Source organism: Maylandia zebra, linkage group LG5, assembly GCF_041146795.1.
Source record: "Maylandia zebra isolate NMK-2024a linkage group LG5, Mzebra_GT3a, whole genome shotgun sequence".
NCBI lineage: Eukaryota > Metazoa > Chordata > Actinopteri > Cichliformes > Cichlidae > Maylandia > Maylandia zebra.
Window position 1 is genome coordinate 32869143 of NC_135171.1, and position 19604 is coordinate 32888746.

Consider the following 19604-nt stretch of genomic DNA (forward strand, 5'->3'; position numbering starts at 1 on the left):
CTCTCTTTTTGTGTCTATATGCTTGTGTGTGTGTGTACACACAAGCATATAGACACACACACACACACAAAGATAAAAAAAATATTCTTCTCAGTGTTTAACGCATAGGCTTTTTTCACAATGAGCTTCTGATTTGATTCACCATAGCGCTTAATGTAATTGCTTATGAAGCTGACAAACAAAACGATAAGATGAACAAAACATGGGTAAATAAGAAGAAAAAGCAGAGAAAAGTGCTCTGATCAACAGGCTTAGTCCTTTGAGAAATTAAATCAACTCTGCCTTGTGGATTTAGTCTTTTCCTGAGGAGGAGTGTAAATGTCACTCATAATGTTTGTTGTGTCCAGTAAATATTGATAGATGCACCACAGAAATTAAGTTGAGGAATTGCAGGTGCACTGAGTAGAGGCATGCCTCTATGAATGGACTCTGGAGAACACAGCAACAGGGTAACATTTCCATCCTTCTTGACTATTTCTCTGTTGATTTTAAAAATCTTACAAGTGACAAGTAAAGATAAAAAGATCATTATAATTTTATGATGTATGGCGCTACTTTTTTTCAGAAATGTTTTGATATGCTCACTTTTAAATATTTCAGATAGTTCATTCCTGAGAGCTTCTTTGGTGATTTGCCTTTAAAATCCAATATTTGCAACAAAGAAGATAACATGCAAAGCTATATTTAGGATAAAACAAAACAAAACAAAACACACAAACAAAAAAAAACAGAGAATTTCCACTCGTATTATGTAATCTGGTTAATTGAAACTGGGTGCATTTGTTCAGACTGGTGAAATAAGCAGCCTTATATGTGAATTTCGATTTTGAATATTGGTAAAGCTTTACTGGATAGCTATACCTGGAGCTCAGTAGGTTCATCAGATCATCTACTAATCATAAGGTTGGTGGTTCCATCCCAGGCTGCTCCAGTCTGCATGCCAAAGTATCCCTGGGCAAGATATTGCATTCATCTGAGTGCGAATGTTAGATAGAAAGTACAAAGGTGCAACAAAAAACTTACTTCTATGAATGGACGTGAATGGGTGAAAGAGACATGTAATACAAAGTGCTTTGTGTGCTCAAGTAGAGTAGAAAGGCTCTATATAAGAGCCAGTCCATTTACTGTTCGCCATAGTGGTGGAAAAACTGAGCAGCAACTTAATGAGCAGACATAAACGCAAAGATAGATTAATGTAACAGTCAACTGTAGGTTTTACCACAGTATAATACTATATGGTTATTGTTTGAATATTCAGATGCAACAGGACTACCGCAATATTTCTATTGTTGAAAAAAAAAGAGTCATACTCAGCAAAGAGGTTTGAACATTGTTCAGACATGCTAGCATTTATTTATATCCCATTCTTTTCTGAGAATTACTCATCACAAATAACCCATTAGTCAGAAACAACACAGGGAGGACATTCGCATTTGATTAACCAGTTTTATCCCTCTAGTCATGTTAGACACTCTAAACATTCCCTCTTCCTCATCTCCCCGAGGAATTAATTGACTACAGCGAGCACACTGCCCTTTGTAGCTACTTTGGGTTTTTCTCTCTTTTTTAACGTTTTCCAAAAATGGGGATGCTGGGGAACCAGTTAAAACCATTTTACAACCATTTATGCACGTGTGGCCTGCTACTACCTTTCAGCTGAGGCAAGAAAAAGAATTAAATTGTCATGACAAAGTAGTAAATATCTGCTTTTAAATTTGGATTAATCATTTGTATTATGTGAAGTACTTTTATTTCAAATGCTTTACACTTTTACACTCATTGACCCATTCTCACCTCCACACAGATACAAGACAGTATTCACAGTAAATATTTTACTAGTGCCCTGCATCTCAGTTTGATCCTAACATTACAGTTTACTAAATAAACACCTCTTCTCTTCACTCTAGGTCCAAGTAAATTCACATAGGAAATGTATTTTTGTGTAAAAACATTAAAACACACATGAAACTCTGTTAAGCTGGTGCAGGTGTACTTTCAAATATTCTCTTTGTGAAACTAAAGTATAGATCAGTGTTTCACCTGCCATTCAAGCCACGATGAATAATTAAAGCCCAGAGAGATTTTTAAACTTTAAATTCTCAGTTTAGATGCTCCCTGCGAGATCTCCTCACAAGATTTATAAAGGTCAAATTTTCATAGGGCGCTTAGGAATGCACATGTCTGAATGCATTTGTGCACTACATTGTTATATCTAGAAAACCTTTAATTTAAAAAGGAAGATCCACATATGTATTGCTCCCCAAATATTGAAAGACAGTAAAATTAGTTCGGTAAAATATATCAACAACTCAGCAATTGCACATGTTATTATTTGCACTGCGGTCAGGATATGCTATGATGATTATAAAATTAGTCTCTTGAGTTGGACGCACAAAGAAGTTTGTTATTTTCACTGATTTAATAGCAGAGATTGTGTGTCTTATAGCAAAGACTGTCATTTATTTCTTACTTTCTTAAAGTGAAATATTTAAACTGGCAAAATGACAATTGAATAACTATTCAATTACTGACAATAACTAAGAGTGAGCTGTTCAAAAGTATTTTTAATTAAGACTAAAGAAAAGGTTAACTATGCCAAGGTAATAAAAGTCATTCTCTTGTATTTCTTGCCCATTTTAAAAAGAGAAACTGTTGATGCATTGTTACCCATTTATCTTGGTCATAACTGCCCCATCAACAACCCTTACATGTCAGCTTGAAATATGAATTCTCCTCCCTGTCCCTGAATGTTGTGTATACCATATCGACATTTGCAGAGCCTGTGGCCATCTGGCTGCAGGCATTTGAAGTAGATTTTTTCAAAGACTTTATGGGGGATTGTTTATGGTCTGGGGATTATAATTGAATGATGAATACTTCACTACCTCGCTGTTCGGCTTCATATGACTACAGCCGTATTTTGATATTAAGTGTTTTAAAATTAAAATAAATGACAAATAAAGCAAAATTAAAAAATTATATTGCACCTACACACATCAAGTGAATCCACAAGATACTGGGAATTTTAAAGGTGTATCCATGTGACTTCCCTCAATCCTGAAAGGTGAGGCTGGACAAGGCAAGAGGTATAGGAGGTAAACTGTAACCAACTGAAAATCCAAACCTCTGCCCTGGAGCAAAAATGGACTTTAGGGATAAGGGTGCCAGTCAAGGCATAATTGATGCTGGGCTGGGTACAAGGTAAGTCCCATCTGCCACTGTCTGCTATTTGAGAGCCCAAAAAAGCTTTCCCTTTTGTCTTGTCTCAACCAAGCCTTCAAACTGTGCTTGTAAAATCCTCTCTTCTGTCCCCCTTGCCCTCATTACACCTACAAAGTTGCAAGTCCAAGACTGGTTTACCATCAGACAACAGCAGCCTGGGGAGAGAATGGGGAAAGAGCCATATGCAGCCATGACTTATCATATCTCTTACCATATGGAAACTGAGCAAGAGGTGGAAAAAGGCACAACTATTCCTACGCTCCACATTATTCTCTTTATCGTACAAAGTGAAATATATTTAGTATATTTAGTAATAATCCTAAACCTTTTTTTACGTGAGGGTGAGGGTGAGGTTGGGTTCAGACTGTAGATTGTAATTCTTTTTTTTTTTTTTGGCCTGTCCCGTTTGGCTCTTTTGCCATCAGAATTGTTGTCTAAAGGCAAAGAAAGATGCCCAACGGATTTACTTTACCAAACTGACCATCCCAGCCTTGCCGTAATGGTCCATTTGATTCACCTTTTATTGTTTATTTTATTTTCACTTACTGAATACGGGACAGACTTGACTGGGGGAAAGAAGGGGAGAAAGAAAGAGGGAAAGAGAAACAGCTGAGAAGAGGGACAGGGGAGAAGGGCAAAAGACAAAAACCAACAGAACGGGCAGAGAAAAAAAATGCATATATCAATCTGGATCACCTGCTGAGAAAGAAAAAAGAAAGCAAGCAGAAGAGAACAAGAGTAATAGAATAAACAACATCACAATGATATATGGGAATATGACAGTAAATACTAAATGTTAAACATTATTGTGCAGCACATAAGATCAACAGAACACAGTGTGCTTTGAGGTAGGAGCCAAAAAGGGTGTAGTTTGTGGGTGTGATCACCCGTGTGTACACCTGTGAGCATGGACGCGCTTGTTTTTTGTTTTTTTAAAAGGTTCCTTCATGTAATAATCTGCTAGAGGGTGTGGGGGGGCCACAGCCCCGTCCTCCAGGGCGTGAAGCAGGTGTGGAGGAGATCAAAACTCCAGACATCCAGAGGCCCCCAGAACACAAGAGACCAAGGAAGACCAACAGAGGGGCAGCTGCGCCACTGTCCCGGAAAGAGCTGAGGAGAGTCCCAGATGAGGGCTCACTCAGCAGCCGCGGAGCAGAAGCCAGGGGGAGTTGCAGTGACGCGCCCGTGAGCTCCGCCGGCAGCCAGCTGCGCCTGAGTGACCGAGCCCCAGGCCGAGAGGCCGGGGGCACCCCACCTCCGAAGTGGCCCGAGCGAGCCCCAGGCTCCAGGCCCCGATAAGCGGCCGCCAAGGAGTGAGCCGGTGTGTACCTGGACGCCCATCCCCGGACACAAAGAACCACCAACGCACCGATGTCTGAGGGGGTCCGCCACTGGCAGGGGAAGTGGTGGTAGGGGGAGATAGGCCTCCAAACCTTGGAGGGCCTGAGATGTCCCCAGAGAGGTGGCGCCTGACACCCAACCTGACATATAGACACAGACATACAGGCACACACAGACACAAACATCCATTCCCACCCTCATGCTCTCATATGCACTTACTCCACACTCCACACAGATTGTAATTCTATGAGAAGAATTCTTGAGGAGCAACGGACATTCCTCAGCAATGCATCACTTAAAAGTCTTTCAAGTCACGAATGTGCAAACATATTTCTCACAATCTAAAAACAGGCAGACCAGTCCAAACACGCAGGCATGTAATCTATGTGCTTGGTGCATTTTCAACACCACCGGTATGATTAATGGGCTTCGGAACTGGGGGACTTGTTCAATGTGACACAAGCTTTTGTCTCTGTGTCATCCCCTTCCTCTTCCTGACAGCCACCAGAGTCTCCTTCTCTTCGCGAGCAGCTACACCACTCAGTGGTTGGCTGGGGCAGGAGGATCTGATATGTACTGACAGCACAATAATAACCCGTGCAAATTAACAAGGTGGAGTGTATATGCAAATACAAAAGCACAATAGAAAAAGTGATTAAATAAGAACTTCAGTGTCTTTTTGGGACCCCCCCCCCCCCACACACACACACACACACACACACACACACACACACACTGGAAACCGAGAACTCATGCCAGCAAACATTTCAAGATATCTTCTTTTTTTTCTTCTCAAAAAGATTTAACTTTTATTTCAGTCTGCCACTGAAATAACCCTTTATTTCCCCACTGCTACATTAATGGTCTATCCAATTGTTAGCCTTTTCAAAATAAAGAATGCAAAAACTTTTAAGAGAGTTTTATGTTTTATTCAGCTTAACTCCGTCTGGCATGCCCAAGGTGTGTCTGTTAAATAACGAAAATATAACAATTAGACTTACAAGAGGTCACAATTACACCCATGAGCTTATAAAAACGACTGTTTCACTTGCATGTGTGTGTAAGTATGTGTCTCTACACATGCATATTTTTCCACAAACATCTGTGTTAGGAACAATCTCACCCTTAGAGTAAAAGTGAGGCACCAGAGGGGGATGCTGTATGTTTTGTGCAATGCCAGGAGCTTGCAGTGTAAAATTTGTTTTGATTTTTTGGATGCCAAAATCATATCCTCAAGCCAAAGAGTGAAATTGAGATCATAGAAGATGCTCAGGGATGAAGCAATTAACTACTATTTCAGATTCCTCTGGGATGGATATTAGGTGAAAGAGTCAATTAAATTGACATTCTGAGTTTCCAGTCGCTTAATTTGCAGTAATCTGGCACGGGCAATTCTGTTTCCACTTTTCCCAGTTAAACTCTCACTTATGCTTTTGTGTTTTGGGCCAATTATAAACTACATTTAGGAGCAGCTAAGTAATATACTGGCTTACTCTGAAGAATGATGTTTTCATAATTAATAAAATTATACTAAATGCACATAGCTTTGTCATGGGTGACATGGAAACAAATGTTGGTAACTGAATGAGTTGTGTGAGACGATGAGGAGAAAATATTAGTGCCAGGAACATATAGTGAGGAGACAGAAAATGAAGATGCTGGGTGGCCAATCTTCACGCGTTTCTGTTGGTTCTGTACGGATACTCTGGCCACAGTCCAAAATCCCCACATTTATTAATGGGGTTAGATTAACTTGTTAACTGGTGTGAATGTGAGTGTGACTGGTTGTCATTCTCTCTATGTTCGCCCTGTGATAGACTGGAGACCTCTATATCATATCAAAGAGTGACTGAAGATAATGTCATTATTCTGAAGCTTGAAGTGGATCTTCCAAAAGGACAATCATTTTAAAACATACTAGCAATTCCACCAAGAAATTAGTCAAAAAAAGATGGCTATGGAATTGCCTAAGTCATGATTTGAATCCCTTTAAACTTATGCAGAAGGATCTGAAGCGGCTCCATATTCGAGAGACCCCTGGATATCATGCAACTAAAATAATTTTGTTTTGTTGTTGATTTGTTTTTTGCTAAAAGGCAATGTTAGCGTCTACGGTCAGACACATACATACATACCTTTTCCACAGAAGATGACGATATACATTTTTGTTCAGTTAATGAAAATCCATAAATTATTTTCTAGTTTGTTGAGAAATAATAACTTTCTTTTTAGAGGCAGTGTTTAAAAGAGAGCTGTATGTTTGATTGTCCAAATATGTCAAATACCTCCACAATTTTTATAGGCTGTACTTGACCTCTTTAAAATGAAAAAATCTCACTGAAATGAGAATAAGAGAAATATTTTGCTGCAAAGCAGTAGAGAAAGTACTACATTGCTAAAGTACATTTAGATGTTTTTTGGGATCAAATGTCTTTCTTTCTGCTTGCATATTTAATTCAACCTTCAACTTTTTAAAACTCAGAGAGGAATTTATGTTATTTTGGCAATTTTTTATTTTACTTTTCTGTCCGTCTATCCACAATACTCTCTGTACCAATAAATGCAGGTACAGATGTTGGGAGCCTCTTGCGGCATGTGGTGTGTGAGGCACTAGTGCAAGGGCTAACACAAAAGCCATACAGGAATTAAGAATGAAGTAAATCCTCTTAGCTTTAATGCTGAGAGGCAAAATGCCTTCAAGTGAAATTACATTCATTTAGTTTGCCGAACTCGTTCAAAAGTCCCACTTTGATTACTTTGAAACATTTGAATAAGTACAGTTCAGTTAATGTATTAATATCAGTAAGAGTAGAAGTAAAAGCCATGGACTGGACTAGAGAGTATTTCTTGCAACGCTCATCCTACAACCACAACCACCACACATACAACACACACACAATAAATAAACCCCCAGAGATGTGGACTCAAGGTCAGGGTGCTTAGTACAGGGGGATGTTGGGAGTGGCTTGTGAGTCCAGCTGTCTCCAGAGCTCTAAATCCCCTAATTATGAGGCAGGGAAGGCTGTCTCTATGGAGCATTAAATGTTCTTCTGTTTTGCAGATTCACCAATCCCCTTTTGCAGTTTTTTTCTCCCTTTCTGTTTTTCTTTTTTGTTAGTAAAGATAGCAGAGTAATGCTGTTTGAGGATATAGAAAAAAAGGAGGTGGTAAATAGCGGGAGAGATTGTTATTGATGTGACTAGCAGTAGTACTATTAGGGACAAAAGGAATTAAATGTTGCTTTTAATGCAGTGCTGTGCAAGTGCGGTTTTTGAAACAAAGACGGCAGGCTGTGGGACTGCAGACCTCACATTTCATAGGCTTCGGGATCTATATTTTATGATGCAATGAAACACACCCAGCATTTTATACAGTATATATTTTGCAGACTAGGCAAAGGTGTCTCACCTCTCGTGGTTTTGTCATCCTAAAACAGTAATAGCAAGTTTTCAAAAAGTTTTAATTTTAAGTAACGATTGAAGAAATAAAATGAGCCCCTGAGATTGGAGAAAATACACCGGCAAAGAAAAGATGAAAAGATCATGAAAACCACTTTTATTTCCAGGACATCCTATACTTCTGTTTAGTCAAAGCTGCTACCATTCCACATAAAATGTCTGAGTGTCATGACACACCAGGCTGCATTAGGGCAATGGGCCCTAACTCATCACATATGGACGCTTGTAAATTGCCCCCTGGAGTCACATTTAAACACACTGGGTAAGCATTATTTTTTAGTGTTGTGGAAGTAGAAACAAAAGTAGTTTTTGTTGTCCAAATCTAATAAGCTAATAGAAATGAAAAGTACAAATCTCCTAATCAGGACATCTCCTGACCTCCTACCTGTCAAAGGTTTATTTTTCTCTAACACCACCACCCTATCCTCCAACTTTTTCGTTGCTTTTTTAAAGGTTGGCAGAAATGGGTGTATCGTGGCATCTGCTGTTGCCACAGCCAGTATGTTAAAGCACTGACAGGTATATAGAGGAGAAATATTTTATGCCCATACAATGTGTGTAGATTTCATAAAGAGGGTTTTGGAATTGTTATATATCTACTTCGGTTGTTTGAGTCTTTAAAGAAAACTCTGGAAGAATGTCACATTTTCATATTGATATTTCTTATTTTTTCTGCAAGTTTTTCCTCTTTTGACATTTTTCCCAAGAGGACGTATTGTTTAGCACACTTGACTGTGACATTTTTTTTGGGGGGGGGGGAGTTTCAGTGCAAATATTTTTCTCTCCATGTTTTGTATGAGCGCTATCAGTCCCAAATATTGCGTTTGGCAGTAACCTTGTCAAGAGAGACATTTTAAATTATTTATATTTAAAATATGTGTATATTCTTTTCAAATAAGTGATATGAAGATCTCTGTAAGACAAAGAACTCCATCGCAGGGAAAAACAGAAAAGAAAAATCAGCTCAACCTTTAACAAGTGAGCAAAGAGACAACTTCAATTAAATGAGGTATGAAAGGCTTAGATGCAATCATTACATTCAGCCATCTTAATCCTGTTTAGGGTTGTTGTGTTTGAAAATACTGTGCTGTGCACAGTACATCTTGGTATTAATCATATCAAATATTTCACCAAGGCTTAAGGCTCGTCTTAGGCTTTGACTTCTATTAGATGCCCTCACACCTACAGGGCAGAAAATAATAGAGTATCATGATAAATGTGAAGCACCTCTGAACCAGAGTGAGGAATCAATTTATTTCTGCATTTTTAAGGTTGTACTAGTAATTTTTGTAACTAAAGAAGGCATCTTTTTTTCTAGTGCTTTAGATAACTTTCAGGGGATTATCTGTGTTTATTAGACAAATGGAGACATCCAATTTAACAGTAATTATTTTTATTGTAATTAGATTAGTTTTCATGAGATTAACTTATTACATGTGTTTGTGCTAAAGCTCTCTACAGATTGCTGGAAAAACTCTCTTGATCTCTTTGTGTTCACAGATGTTCATATTGCAAAACTAATTCATATTTTAACTGCACAGCTCAGGAAAAAAGTACCAGGAGTGTCCAGAATACATTTACTGGACTCCACAAAACAGAATATAATTTTGTTTTATAGAATACAGCAATCAATATTGTAGCCCTATAAAGTTGAATTGCTTTCTTTTATTATCATCTTATTATATGGTGTGCATATTAGTGCAGCTTCACTGTACTATATGCCATTTACATACACTGCTGTGTCAAGTACTTGAGCTTGACTGGCCAGAAGCAGACACCTCTGACAGCTTATCATATGCCAGGTTGAGACAGGCTTGTCAGTAAGCTAATGGAGTGTTCTAAGGTTAATTTACAACCATATGAATTCCATCAATAAGCAATTAAGAGGTGTGGAAACACAGAGGCACCCGAGCCAGCAGCTAAATCCCCCACCAACTCCCACCTGCTTTTAATCAATTAATTGCTGTGGCATGTCTGTTTAAAACTGCTTGATAGATTTACACATAAAACTGGCACATGAAAAAGCCACTGATCTCTGCGTGACCTTTCTTTTTGCCTTATCGGCCTTATCTGTCTCAAAAAGATTCTTCTCTCCATTCACAGAGTTTTTGAGGCATTACAAAAATGTTTCTTATTCTGATAAGAGCTCAGGCCTGTTCATGTGTTACTAAAGCGTCCTGCTGCCAAATTTTGTTGAGCAGCTAACTTTTAAATATGTGTGCACAATGTTTCATGAAATCCCTCACAGAGATAAAAACACAATTACATGAAAGAAAAATAGAAAATGTTGTGAAAACTGTTTTTGATGCTCTGCATTCCTGATCAAAATTCAGATAGTCCTTGTGTAGGTAGCCATGACTGTCACCAGGTATCTGTTAATATTTCATTTAAACCATCACACAGTGGTCTGTGAAGTATGTACGTTCATATTTAAGCTGCCATAAAAAGGTCCAGAGCACTGCATGTTGAACAGCTGATTTTCTGGGGAACGTGTGAGATTTCCATTCATTACCCCCTTCCCCTCCCTGTGCTCCTCTAAAGTGCTGTGAAGTCTTGCTCACATGTTTTCCCTTTACACTACCATGACATACTTGCTGGAATCCCTAGAGAGATTCAGATAGAGGGTTAGTGATATGATATGTATGAGATTTTCTACCTTATCAGCCTTATCCGACTCGCATGAGCCCTGGGGAGTTTCGAACATATTGTCCCCGCCATTCAGTTTCCATTTAAAGCTGAGATTCTCACAGCAGGTTTTTGCTTTCTTTTGAAAATAGATATAGTAGATAGATAAAGTAGGTCTCTACATTTGTTTTAGTCAGTTTTAAATATCTGGACAGAATTGCAATTCTCTTTATCCGCTTTCCCTTTCTTGCTCTTACTTTGCTGTCAGTTTTGCCAGTAGGGTTTCCACCTACATATATAACCCTAAGATGACATTTCATCACGAAATAACTCTTGCAATGCACAGAGAAAGTGAAAACTGATGTTTTGTAAGTGTTTATGAATTTCTCAGGTTGTGTGTTAGGATGCTGTTTCACACATCTTTTCCCTTGTCTTTCACAGCACCCCCAAACAACATATCAGTGGTGGCAGAAAACACTCCAGCCCCTTTCAGTCGATACCAAGCCCAGAATCTGACTCTTGTCTGCACTGCAAAGGGAGGGAAACCAGCCCCATCGGTGAGTTGCTGCTGAAGATGTACCATGCTGCCAGCTCGATTGGGACTTGCCTTTACAGCACACAGATCCCTGTTGTTTATTATAGACAAACAGAAACTCTGTTGCATGTTTTTTTGTTTTTCAGTGCACAGACCAGTACTATTTATATATGCGTCCCACTGAAATTTGCTGTTATTTGCTAAATAATAATATCAGAGTTTAGAAGGCATCTTCCTGCAGTCATTTAAAATATGTGCTGCTATTACTTTCATTTCAGCTTCTTTTGGCTACTCAATTTAGGGGTTGCCACCGTGAATCATCTTCCTCCATGTAATACTGTCCCTTGCACCCTCTTCTGTCACACAAGCACTCTGCAGATCCTCTCTCAGAAACCTCCTCTGTGGTCTTCCAATTTTTTCTTCCTCCTGGCAGCTTCATTTTTTTTACTTCCTTTGTCCAGTATATCCACTCTATATCTCTCCCTCTGTTTAAATCATCTCAACATTGCCTCTCTAACTTTGTCTCTAAACTGCTCAACCTGAGCCGTTCTTCTGATGTACTCATTTCTAATCTTGTCCCTCCTGGTCACTCCCACTGAAAATCTTCAGCTCTGCCACCTGCAGCCTCCTGTCTTTTTGCTAGTGCCACATCTCCAAGCCATACATCATAGCAGGTCTCACTAATGTCTTGTGAAACTCTTGCTGCTGACCTTCGGTAACAAATCACACTCGTCTCCACCAATTCCGCCTTTCCTGCACTTTCTTCTTCACATCTTTTGTACGCTAACTATTTCTTGGTAAGGTTGACCCTAGGTATTTAAAATCCATTTTCACCACTTCTACTCATTGCATCTTCACCTTTCCACCTCTCCCCCGCTCATTCATACACGTGTATTCCTTCTTGCATCTACTGACTTTCATTCCTCTGTTCTCCAGTACATACCACAACCTCTCCAGACTCTCTTTCAGCTTCTCACTACTCTAAATAAAGCTTACAATGTTGTCTCTGAATATAATTGTTCATGGAGACGTCATCTGTCAGCCTGTCCATCTCCACTGCAAAGACAGGGCTTGGAGTTAGCCTCTGGTGTAATTCCACCCCCAACTTCAACCCATCTGTCAGTCCAACCCCACGCTGTCTCGCTGTCCTCACACTCGTCCTTTACCACCCTCATATACTTCTTTGCCGCTCCTGACTTCCTCATACACTTTCACCATTCCTCTCCTGGTACCCTATCATATGCTTTCTAGATCCACAGAAGGCAAACTGACCGGTGACTGAGTATCATAAATATGTTTGTTGTGCAATGTAGACAATAAAATGAGTAGATCAAATTTACACGGTTCATGTAATTGCATGTTATGGAGGTTATTTCATTCGCACATAATTATTATAATTAATGTCAAGGTTGTGGATCGTGGACCCAAATGCAGGACTTGAGAAACAGGAATTAAACTCAAAATTCCACTTTAATCCCATAAGCTCAATGGAATACAGACAGTCCGAAAGCATTTAATGAACAGAAACAGCAACCCGGACACCAGAAATCTTAGGAAACATAGGGCAAGGTGACACACAGCAACAAGGACAAGAGGAGACAGTATATACACACACAAGATAACGAGGGGAGCTATAACAGGTGGGAACACAGACAACCTAATAAGACAGGAAGAAAAACTCCACACAAAACCCAGAGAACAACAATAGCCAAAATAAAATAGAAATAAGAGTAACAACAGACACGGGGGACAAGATTAACTTGACACAAATGACAAACAGGCAAATGAGAAAGATAAAAAGACAAATACAAAGACAAGGAAAAGGATGGGAACACAAAGTAAGTAAATTAACGTAAGTGTATCAGGAACTCAGGCTAAGACCTAAAGGCACGAATAACAAATCCAGAAAGAACTTATACAAAGAAGACATGTAAACACAAATAAATAACAGTGTGAATAGAAAGCTAAATTCGTATCCAAAGACGATCTTTAAATACAAAATACAAAACTAGAAAGACTCCATAGGCCAATTACTCAAAACCCTGCTTCTGCGACCACACAGCCACAACAGTACACCCTTATCCACACACATTTAGAAACAGCTGTATGCATCTGTGTTAGTCACAGTCACATTTTTCTCAATGCTTTGAAGTGCAAAACAAGGTCTTACAATATCTGAAGTATATACTCAGATGTTTGGTGGCATATGAGCTTACGGACGCTGTTTGAGAGCAGTCACTTGCTGTTAGTTCCCACTGGGTCATTAATCATTGTCCATGGGTATATGGTAATGGACTCCAGACCCTCAGTGCACCTTTCTCCAGCAATTATGAGCTCAGTGAGAGGTGAATACAAGGTGAACATGATTTCCGTCTCTCAGGTACTTCCTGGTTGATAGTGTGATGTCTACTGTGGTTCTTGCCTGTTGTGATTTCACAGGGTGCCTAAAGCCATTAAAGCTAAGCACTGCTGGGTCCTTTTTTTCTGACGCACTGGTGAAAAAAAGGATAAGTCACATTGCTTTTAATTAGCTTTGTCAGTGATGGACCAATTGAATGATTTAGTCACTGAATTGAGATTAAACCAACAAAAAAAAGCAATGTGATTTTTCATTTCACTATCGATCACTATTAGGGATGTGTGATATGACGAAATATAATGGAAAAAGATATTAAAACAACTGTCGTTTCATATTATATCATTTATTTCATGCTGTCGCAAAACACACTGTTTACTACAATATTTTTTCATTGCTTTAGATGACATTTTGCAATAGTCATCACACCAATACAGAAGGACCAGCCAGAACAAATCGAGGAGCTCATTTCTAAAGTAGGGGTTACCTCTGTAGCATGGAATTTATTAGTTAATGAAAAGTCTGACACAGAGCAGAAAAATGTACTGTGCAAACTGGTCCCCACCACAGACACCGACACAACAAACCTCGTCTACCACCTAATGAAGAATCATGTGAAAGAGTATTGCGAGGGTTTACGAATGTGAAGCAAGAAAGAGCCATCAGGGGCTCGAAATAAAGCTCGGATTCAAATGTTAGAACAGGCTCCTCCCTGCAGCACGCCATATAATAAAAACTCATGAAGGTAATAGCTGCCATTACAACTTATATCTATAAATATAGGGTTTTGTGCACTGGCAAAAACACTTGACTCCAGGTACACAATGCCCAGCCAAAAACACTTCATGTAAGTTCCCCCGTTTATATTGTAATTGTCGATCCAATGTATTAGACGAAACCTGCTACTTAGTATACTACGCTGCAAAAAAGGATATGTGCATGAAACAGTGCACCTTATCTTAGACTGGATCAAAAAAATTGGGGGAAAAGCAAGCAGCATTGTTCCTAATTAATATTTTGACGTTTAGAAAGAATGATTGCTGGCATGTCTACAAAAAATAACATTAATGGACAAAATCATAGGTTTACATAAAAGTAACAAGCTATTTGGTTGAACTTGATTTAGACATGAAAGACCGTAAACACAGAAACCTTTCCAACTGACTATTGATGACCACTCAACCACTATACCTTCCACACTAACATATCATAAAGCAGCGGTCCCCAACCTTTTTTGCGCCACGGACCGGTTTATGCCCGACAATATTTTCACGGACCGGCCTTTGAGGTGTCGCGGACAAATACAACAAAATAAAACTAGTACCGGTACTGAAAAAAAGAAGATTTATTCATAACACACGTGAAAAGACCCAGGAAAACCGAGTTAACGATCAAAACGATAACAAAATAACGCTGAAAACCGATAAAAACCCTGAAAACCATACATTTCACACCTGAGCCTCAACTCACCGAGGCCCGGGGGTTGGGGACCGCTGTCATGGAGCTCCTACATTAATCATATGGGGAAACCTGAATCCAATGGCATCCAAAAGATGACATAATTTTGTTTTCAAAGCACCTTTTTTAAGCAATTCCATTTTACCACTGAGGACCTTTGCCACAACAAACCCTGAAAAAAATTGTATTAGATTTTATTAGTCCTGCACACCCACACAGGCGTTCTTACTCATTCTGTTTGAAGCTGAGTAGAGCTACAGTTTGCTGGCAGTTTGTTAAAGTCACCATACAGGTTGGTTTTTTTTCCCCTTAAAAACACAAAGATTAAACTTGTTCCACAAATGTGTGAAACAGGGGATTTTACTTTAGTCCGGCACAGTTTGTTCAAACTCACAGTCCAGAGAAGGGGTTTAATTAGCCCATCTAAGTGAAAACACCTGGATGTGAGTACTTTAGAGTGAAGGGCCTTTTATGTTCCTAGCGCTCTCATGGGGTGGAATATAAGGCATTCATGAGGTGTCAGAATAACCAGAAAAATGCATTACCACTAAAAGTCTTTGAGCTGTGCAACCCTTGGGTAGCAGGTTGCAGAGTTGTTGATATGATCATAAATGAGCAAAGGATGTAAATGTTTTGTTAATATAAAATAAGTTTCAATAAATCATGCACATTTAAATATCATAAAAGTGACTTGACTAAGTTACAAAAAGTATTTCAATTATTTATTAGCAGTAAGCCCCATAGCAAGCCAGGTAAGTGTCTTTAAATTAAAGCTTAACAGCACAGGAGGCACAGGGTCCAAAAGCTTCCACACTCAGAATATCAAACCATCCAAAGAAGGTTAATTCATTTAAAATGAGATTTGTTTGCTCCAAATAGAAAAGCATAGGAATAAATATACCAAATATATTGTACAGACAGTAGTTTCAGTATTGCGAATTAGCTCTGCACCATATATGCGAATATTGTGTTTGGACTAGAGTGATGTAAGATATAAGGCCACGTCTGCTGATTCAAGGAACACGAGAAGGAAAACACTTTCAATTTGGACGGAAACATTGCCTCAGAGGAGAACTGATCATGACCTGTCTAACTTGCTGTGTACTCGTATAATAAACCAAAAACCTTGCCAATGTTCTCTGACAGGTTTTAAGAATAGACTTTCACACTCTAGTCTCACTGAGCCCTTTGAAATTTATATTTAATCCAATTCTAAGTCTTAACTGTGGTGCTTTTAATGGGTAAAAAGAAAAAAGGAAGAACTATTTTTTGTTTATTCAATGTCATTTGATAGCTAAGGCTGTAGCACATGCTTAGTTCTGTCATGTATTATTTTAATATTTGACACTTAAAATGTACCAAATGACATGACAAAACTTAGTAAGAAGTACCTGTTTTGAAATCAAACTATACTTATAGCTGGTAGATATAAGGTTTGAAAAAGGAAATTTACACTGGAGAAATAGCATTTTGTTGTGGTGTTGTTTTTTAACTCATATGTTGCATACACATAAGGAGAAATATGACATTTAAATAGTGTCCATTTGTTCTATTTATGCTATTGTCTACGGTCATGCTGCATAATAAAACCTCATTATTAGGTTTGTAAGTATTTGCTTGAGTGTTTCTGCTTTGGCCCAGTTATGTGGCTGCAACTTCAAACAGCTCCATTTGCTTTTTGATGAAACTCATTTAGTCTTTGTCGGTGCTACTGCCCGGGGCTTGTTGCAAAATGAGCTGTTGTCAGCTCTATTTTCAATGTCATATCATAGCAAGCCTGGTCTCAATAGGGACTCACAACTTAAAAAGAAACCAACTGAATTGATTGAGCCAGCAATTAGTAACAGCTAGTAAATATGATCATTCATTGGCATTTTGTACTCTAAAGTATGGTGGTCTGTAACAATGTTTTCCACTTAGTCTTTGAAGGGAAAAAATGTTATTAATACTTTAGTCTTGGAGAATGGGCCGAATAAGATATATTCACATAGACTTGAAATAAAACAAATTTTGTATTGACTGGCTTTTCAGGCTACAACATACACTTGTATTTTGTGTCTTCAACCCAGTCTTTGTCAAAACTGAGATAACATAATATCCTTGGTGAACACTGAAAGTACAAAGATGCTAAAAATACCAAATTTTAACAGCTGTCGTTCCACATTTGCTTATTTGCTTGCAGTTGTTATAGAGCTAAGTGTTCCACTGGCATTCATACACAATGAATGTACAGGGAGTTTTTAGACTTGAAACAGCTTCCTTTAGCAGCAGAGGCCAACACAGTGAAACTGCTGTAAGTGAACCTTAGCAATGAAGTTGAGGGGCATAGAACTAAAACAATGATCTCAGCTCCATAAAGCTGAGCAGAACTGCAAACATAGGTTATGATTCTCTGTAAGTGCATCAGCATGAGCGAAAAGCATTTCACAGTTTCACATTATTTTTACATTCATTGCCGCTGATACACTGTAATCATAAATGCATAACCTCATTTTAATGATAAGGTTATTTTAATGTGAATTCACTCCAATTTTTATGTTCTCAGGTATCAAAACTTTTTTTATGCTGCCAATAATCACATACAGTTCCTCTTATGTCTAAGCAATACTTAGAGTTACTATCAGAGTGAAGACAAAAATGAGAGCTGCTAATTATGCTGCAAAGCAGCTACTGTAGACTTCAATAGCAAACAGTAGAGTTTACTAGCTTATTTTAGCCATCGTATTTTCAAATTGTTTCATTTTATTTTGGTAGTTGCATTTTTGAATGGGAGAAAATAAACAACTGATTAAAAAATAATGAACCAACATCAAAAGGAAAGAGAGTAGAATAGCAGGTAAGAGGAAAGATCAGCATATAGTGAAAGATTCAATAATGCATTACATTTCCTTCTAAACCTAAACTTCCAAAAACAGTAAGTGTGCCTATATCTTTACTACCATAACTAAAGATATGTCTAACACCACACAGCTGAAAACCTCAACTGTGTGCTTGCAGTGAATGACCATGATTGGCTTACATGTTTCCTGGTTTGGCTTTTATAAAGCATATGATTAGCTCTTTCTGTGGCAGGATAACCTCCTTCCTTGAAAGTTTCTCTGACATACTTCTGTTCAGTATTCTTTGAATCCCAATTCATTACATTACCATATCTCTGTTTTACCCTACAATACAGAGTATGCACACATGTAATTATGCCTTTCCGCTGTTCAGCGCCAACCACAGGTACAAGCACCATATGTCAGCTCAGCGTGGACTTCTTATCGCTGTGTAGAAGAACCTCATGAGCTATAATAGACCATTCAATACAAAAAGTCTTTTGTCCTAAACAGGCATGGCTTTGTATTTGCTTTGATAAATTGTTTGGCTCTCTTAAAGAAAAGAAAAAGTCCCTGTTGCTATGCAACATCCTTTTACATCCTTTCAGCATCCAGCATAATGTCTGATACATGATTCTGGCTTAGCATAGAAATTTGAAAGTGCTGAACTTCATCCAATATACTGTTGCAAGTCTTGTTATACTAGGCAGTTTCATAAGGCTCCTACTGTTCCTTCATCTGGCTGACTATGTTCCCTTTTATTGGTTCTTTAATTGTCAAATTAGAACTGAGAAAATATGCAAATGTGGTCAACCAGTAATGTTAAACTTGTTTTTTCTTTTCTGTAAAAAGTAGACTATGCTAGTTTAAGTGTTTAGGTGATAGAAGCAGTTTACTTGCATGGCTGTATTAGAATATATATTACCCTATCAGACCTATCAGCAATGCTAGGCAAGTGCGCTACAATGTGTAGTGTATGTTCTGTACTTTACATTTATAAACTAGGTCCACCATATTTTCATATATTGCACACATTTTACTCCTTGAAGTATCTCCAGTGTCTGGAAGTTCATCCTTTTTAAAAACCTGTTTCTTCTCACCACTTTCTGGAGACACCCAACACAACAAATTCCCTACTGCAGCTTTGAGAGGGCTGAATATAATGGACGCATGAGTTAAAAGTGTCACCCATTATGTTTCAAGATCTGTCTGCATCTGAAGCGCTGAGGCAAGCTGGTGGCATATCAATAATAGCTTCCCAGTGCCACTATTAGAACATCCTCAGAGCACAAGCAAGCACTGATTGAAAAGAAGAAAGATAATGACAGTTAATAAGAAGGAAAGCTGATTAAGCCATGGCCAGGATCTCTCTCGTTGCCTCTGTGCTCTTTCTCTCCCTGTTTCTCTTGCTTCTGCTCTCCCGTTGAATCATTCTGTCACTATGAAAATTACTGGCTTGTCCTTTTGACACTGCCATGATTAATTGCAGCAACATGAAGGTGTATATGGACCAATGCATTATTGTTACATTTTTGAAAAGGTTTTGAATTCATGATGTTGGTGAGGTGGGGGCATTTTGGCAGTGAACAGAGTGCAGGTGCTCTCATCATAGTCTATTCACAAGGGAATGCAAAACCCTTCTTATGCCACTCATTACTGCCTTGGCATTGTATATGGGCTTAGAATTGCATATCTCTTTTTTTCTGGGTTAATTCATTTTAGAATGAAGTAAGTGGTTTGTGTCTGGTTTCATTGTTTGCACATATTGAACTATGAAGTATTTTGGGATT

General features: G+C 38.5%; 1 protein-coding gene across 5 annotated transcripts in view; it reads left to right on the forward strand.

The window, feature by feature from the left end:
- igsf21a (immunoglobin superfamily, member 21a) overlaps positions 1-19604 on the forward strand; it is a 189055-nt gene that overhangs the window by 146617 nt on the left and 22834 nt on the right. For all 5 annotated transcript variants that reach the window (XM_004547443.6, XM_076884231.1, XM_004547444.2 and 2 more), the window contains one exon: positions 11088-11203. In XM_004547443.6, the coding sequence (XP_004547500.1) occupies positions 11088-11203 (116 nt within the window). The remainder of the gene's footprint in view (positions 1-11087; positions 11204-19604) is intronic.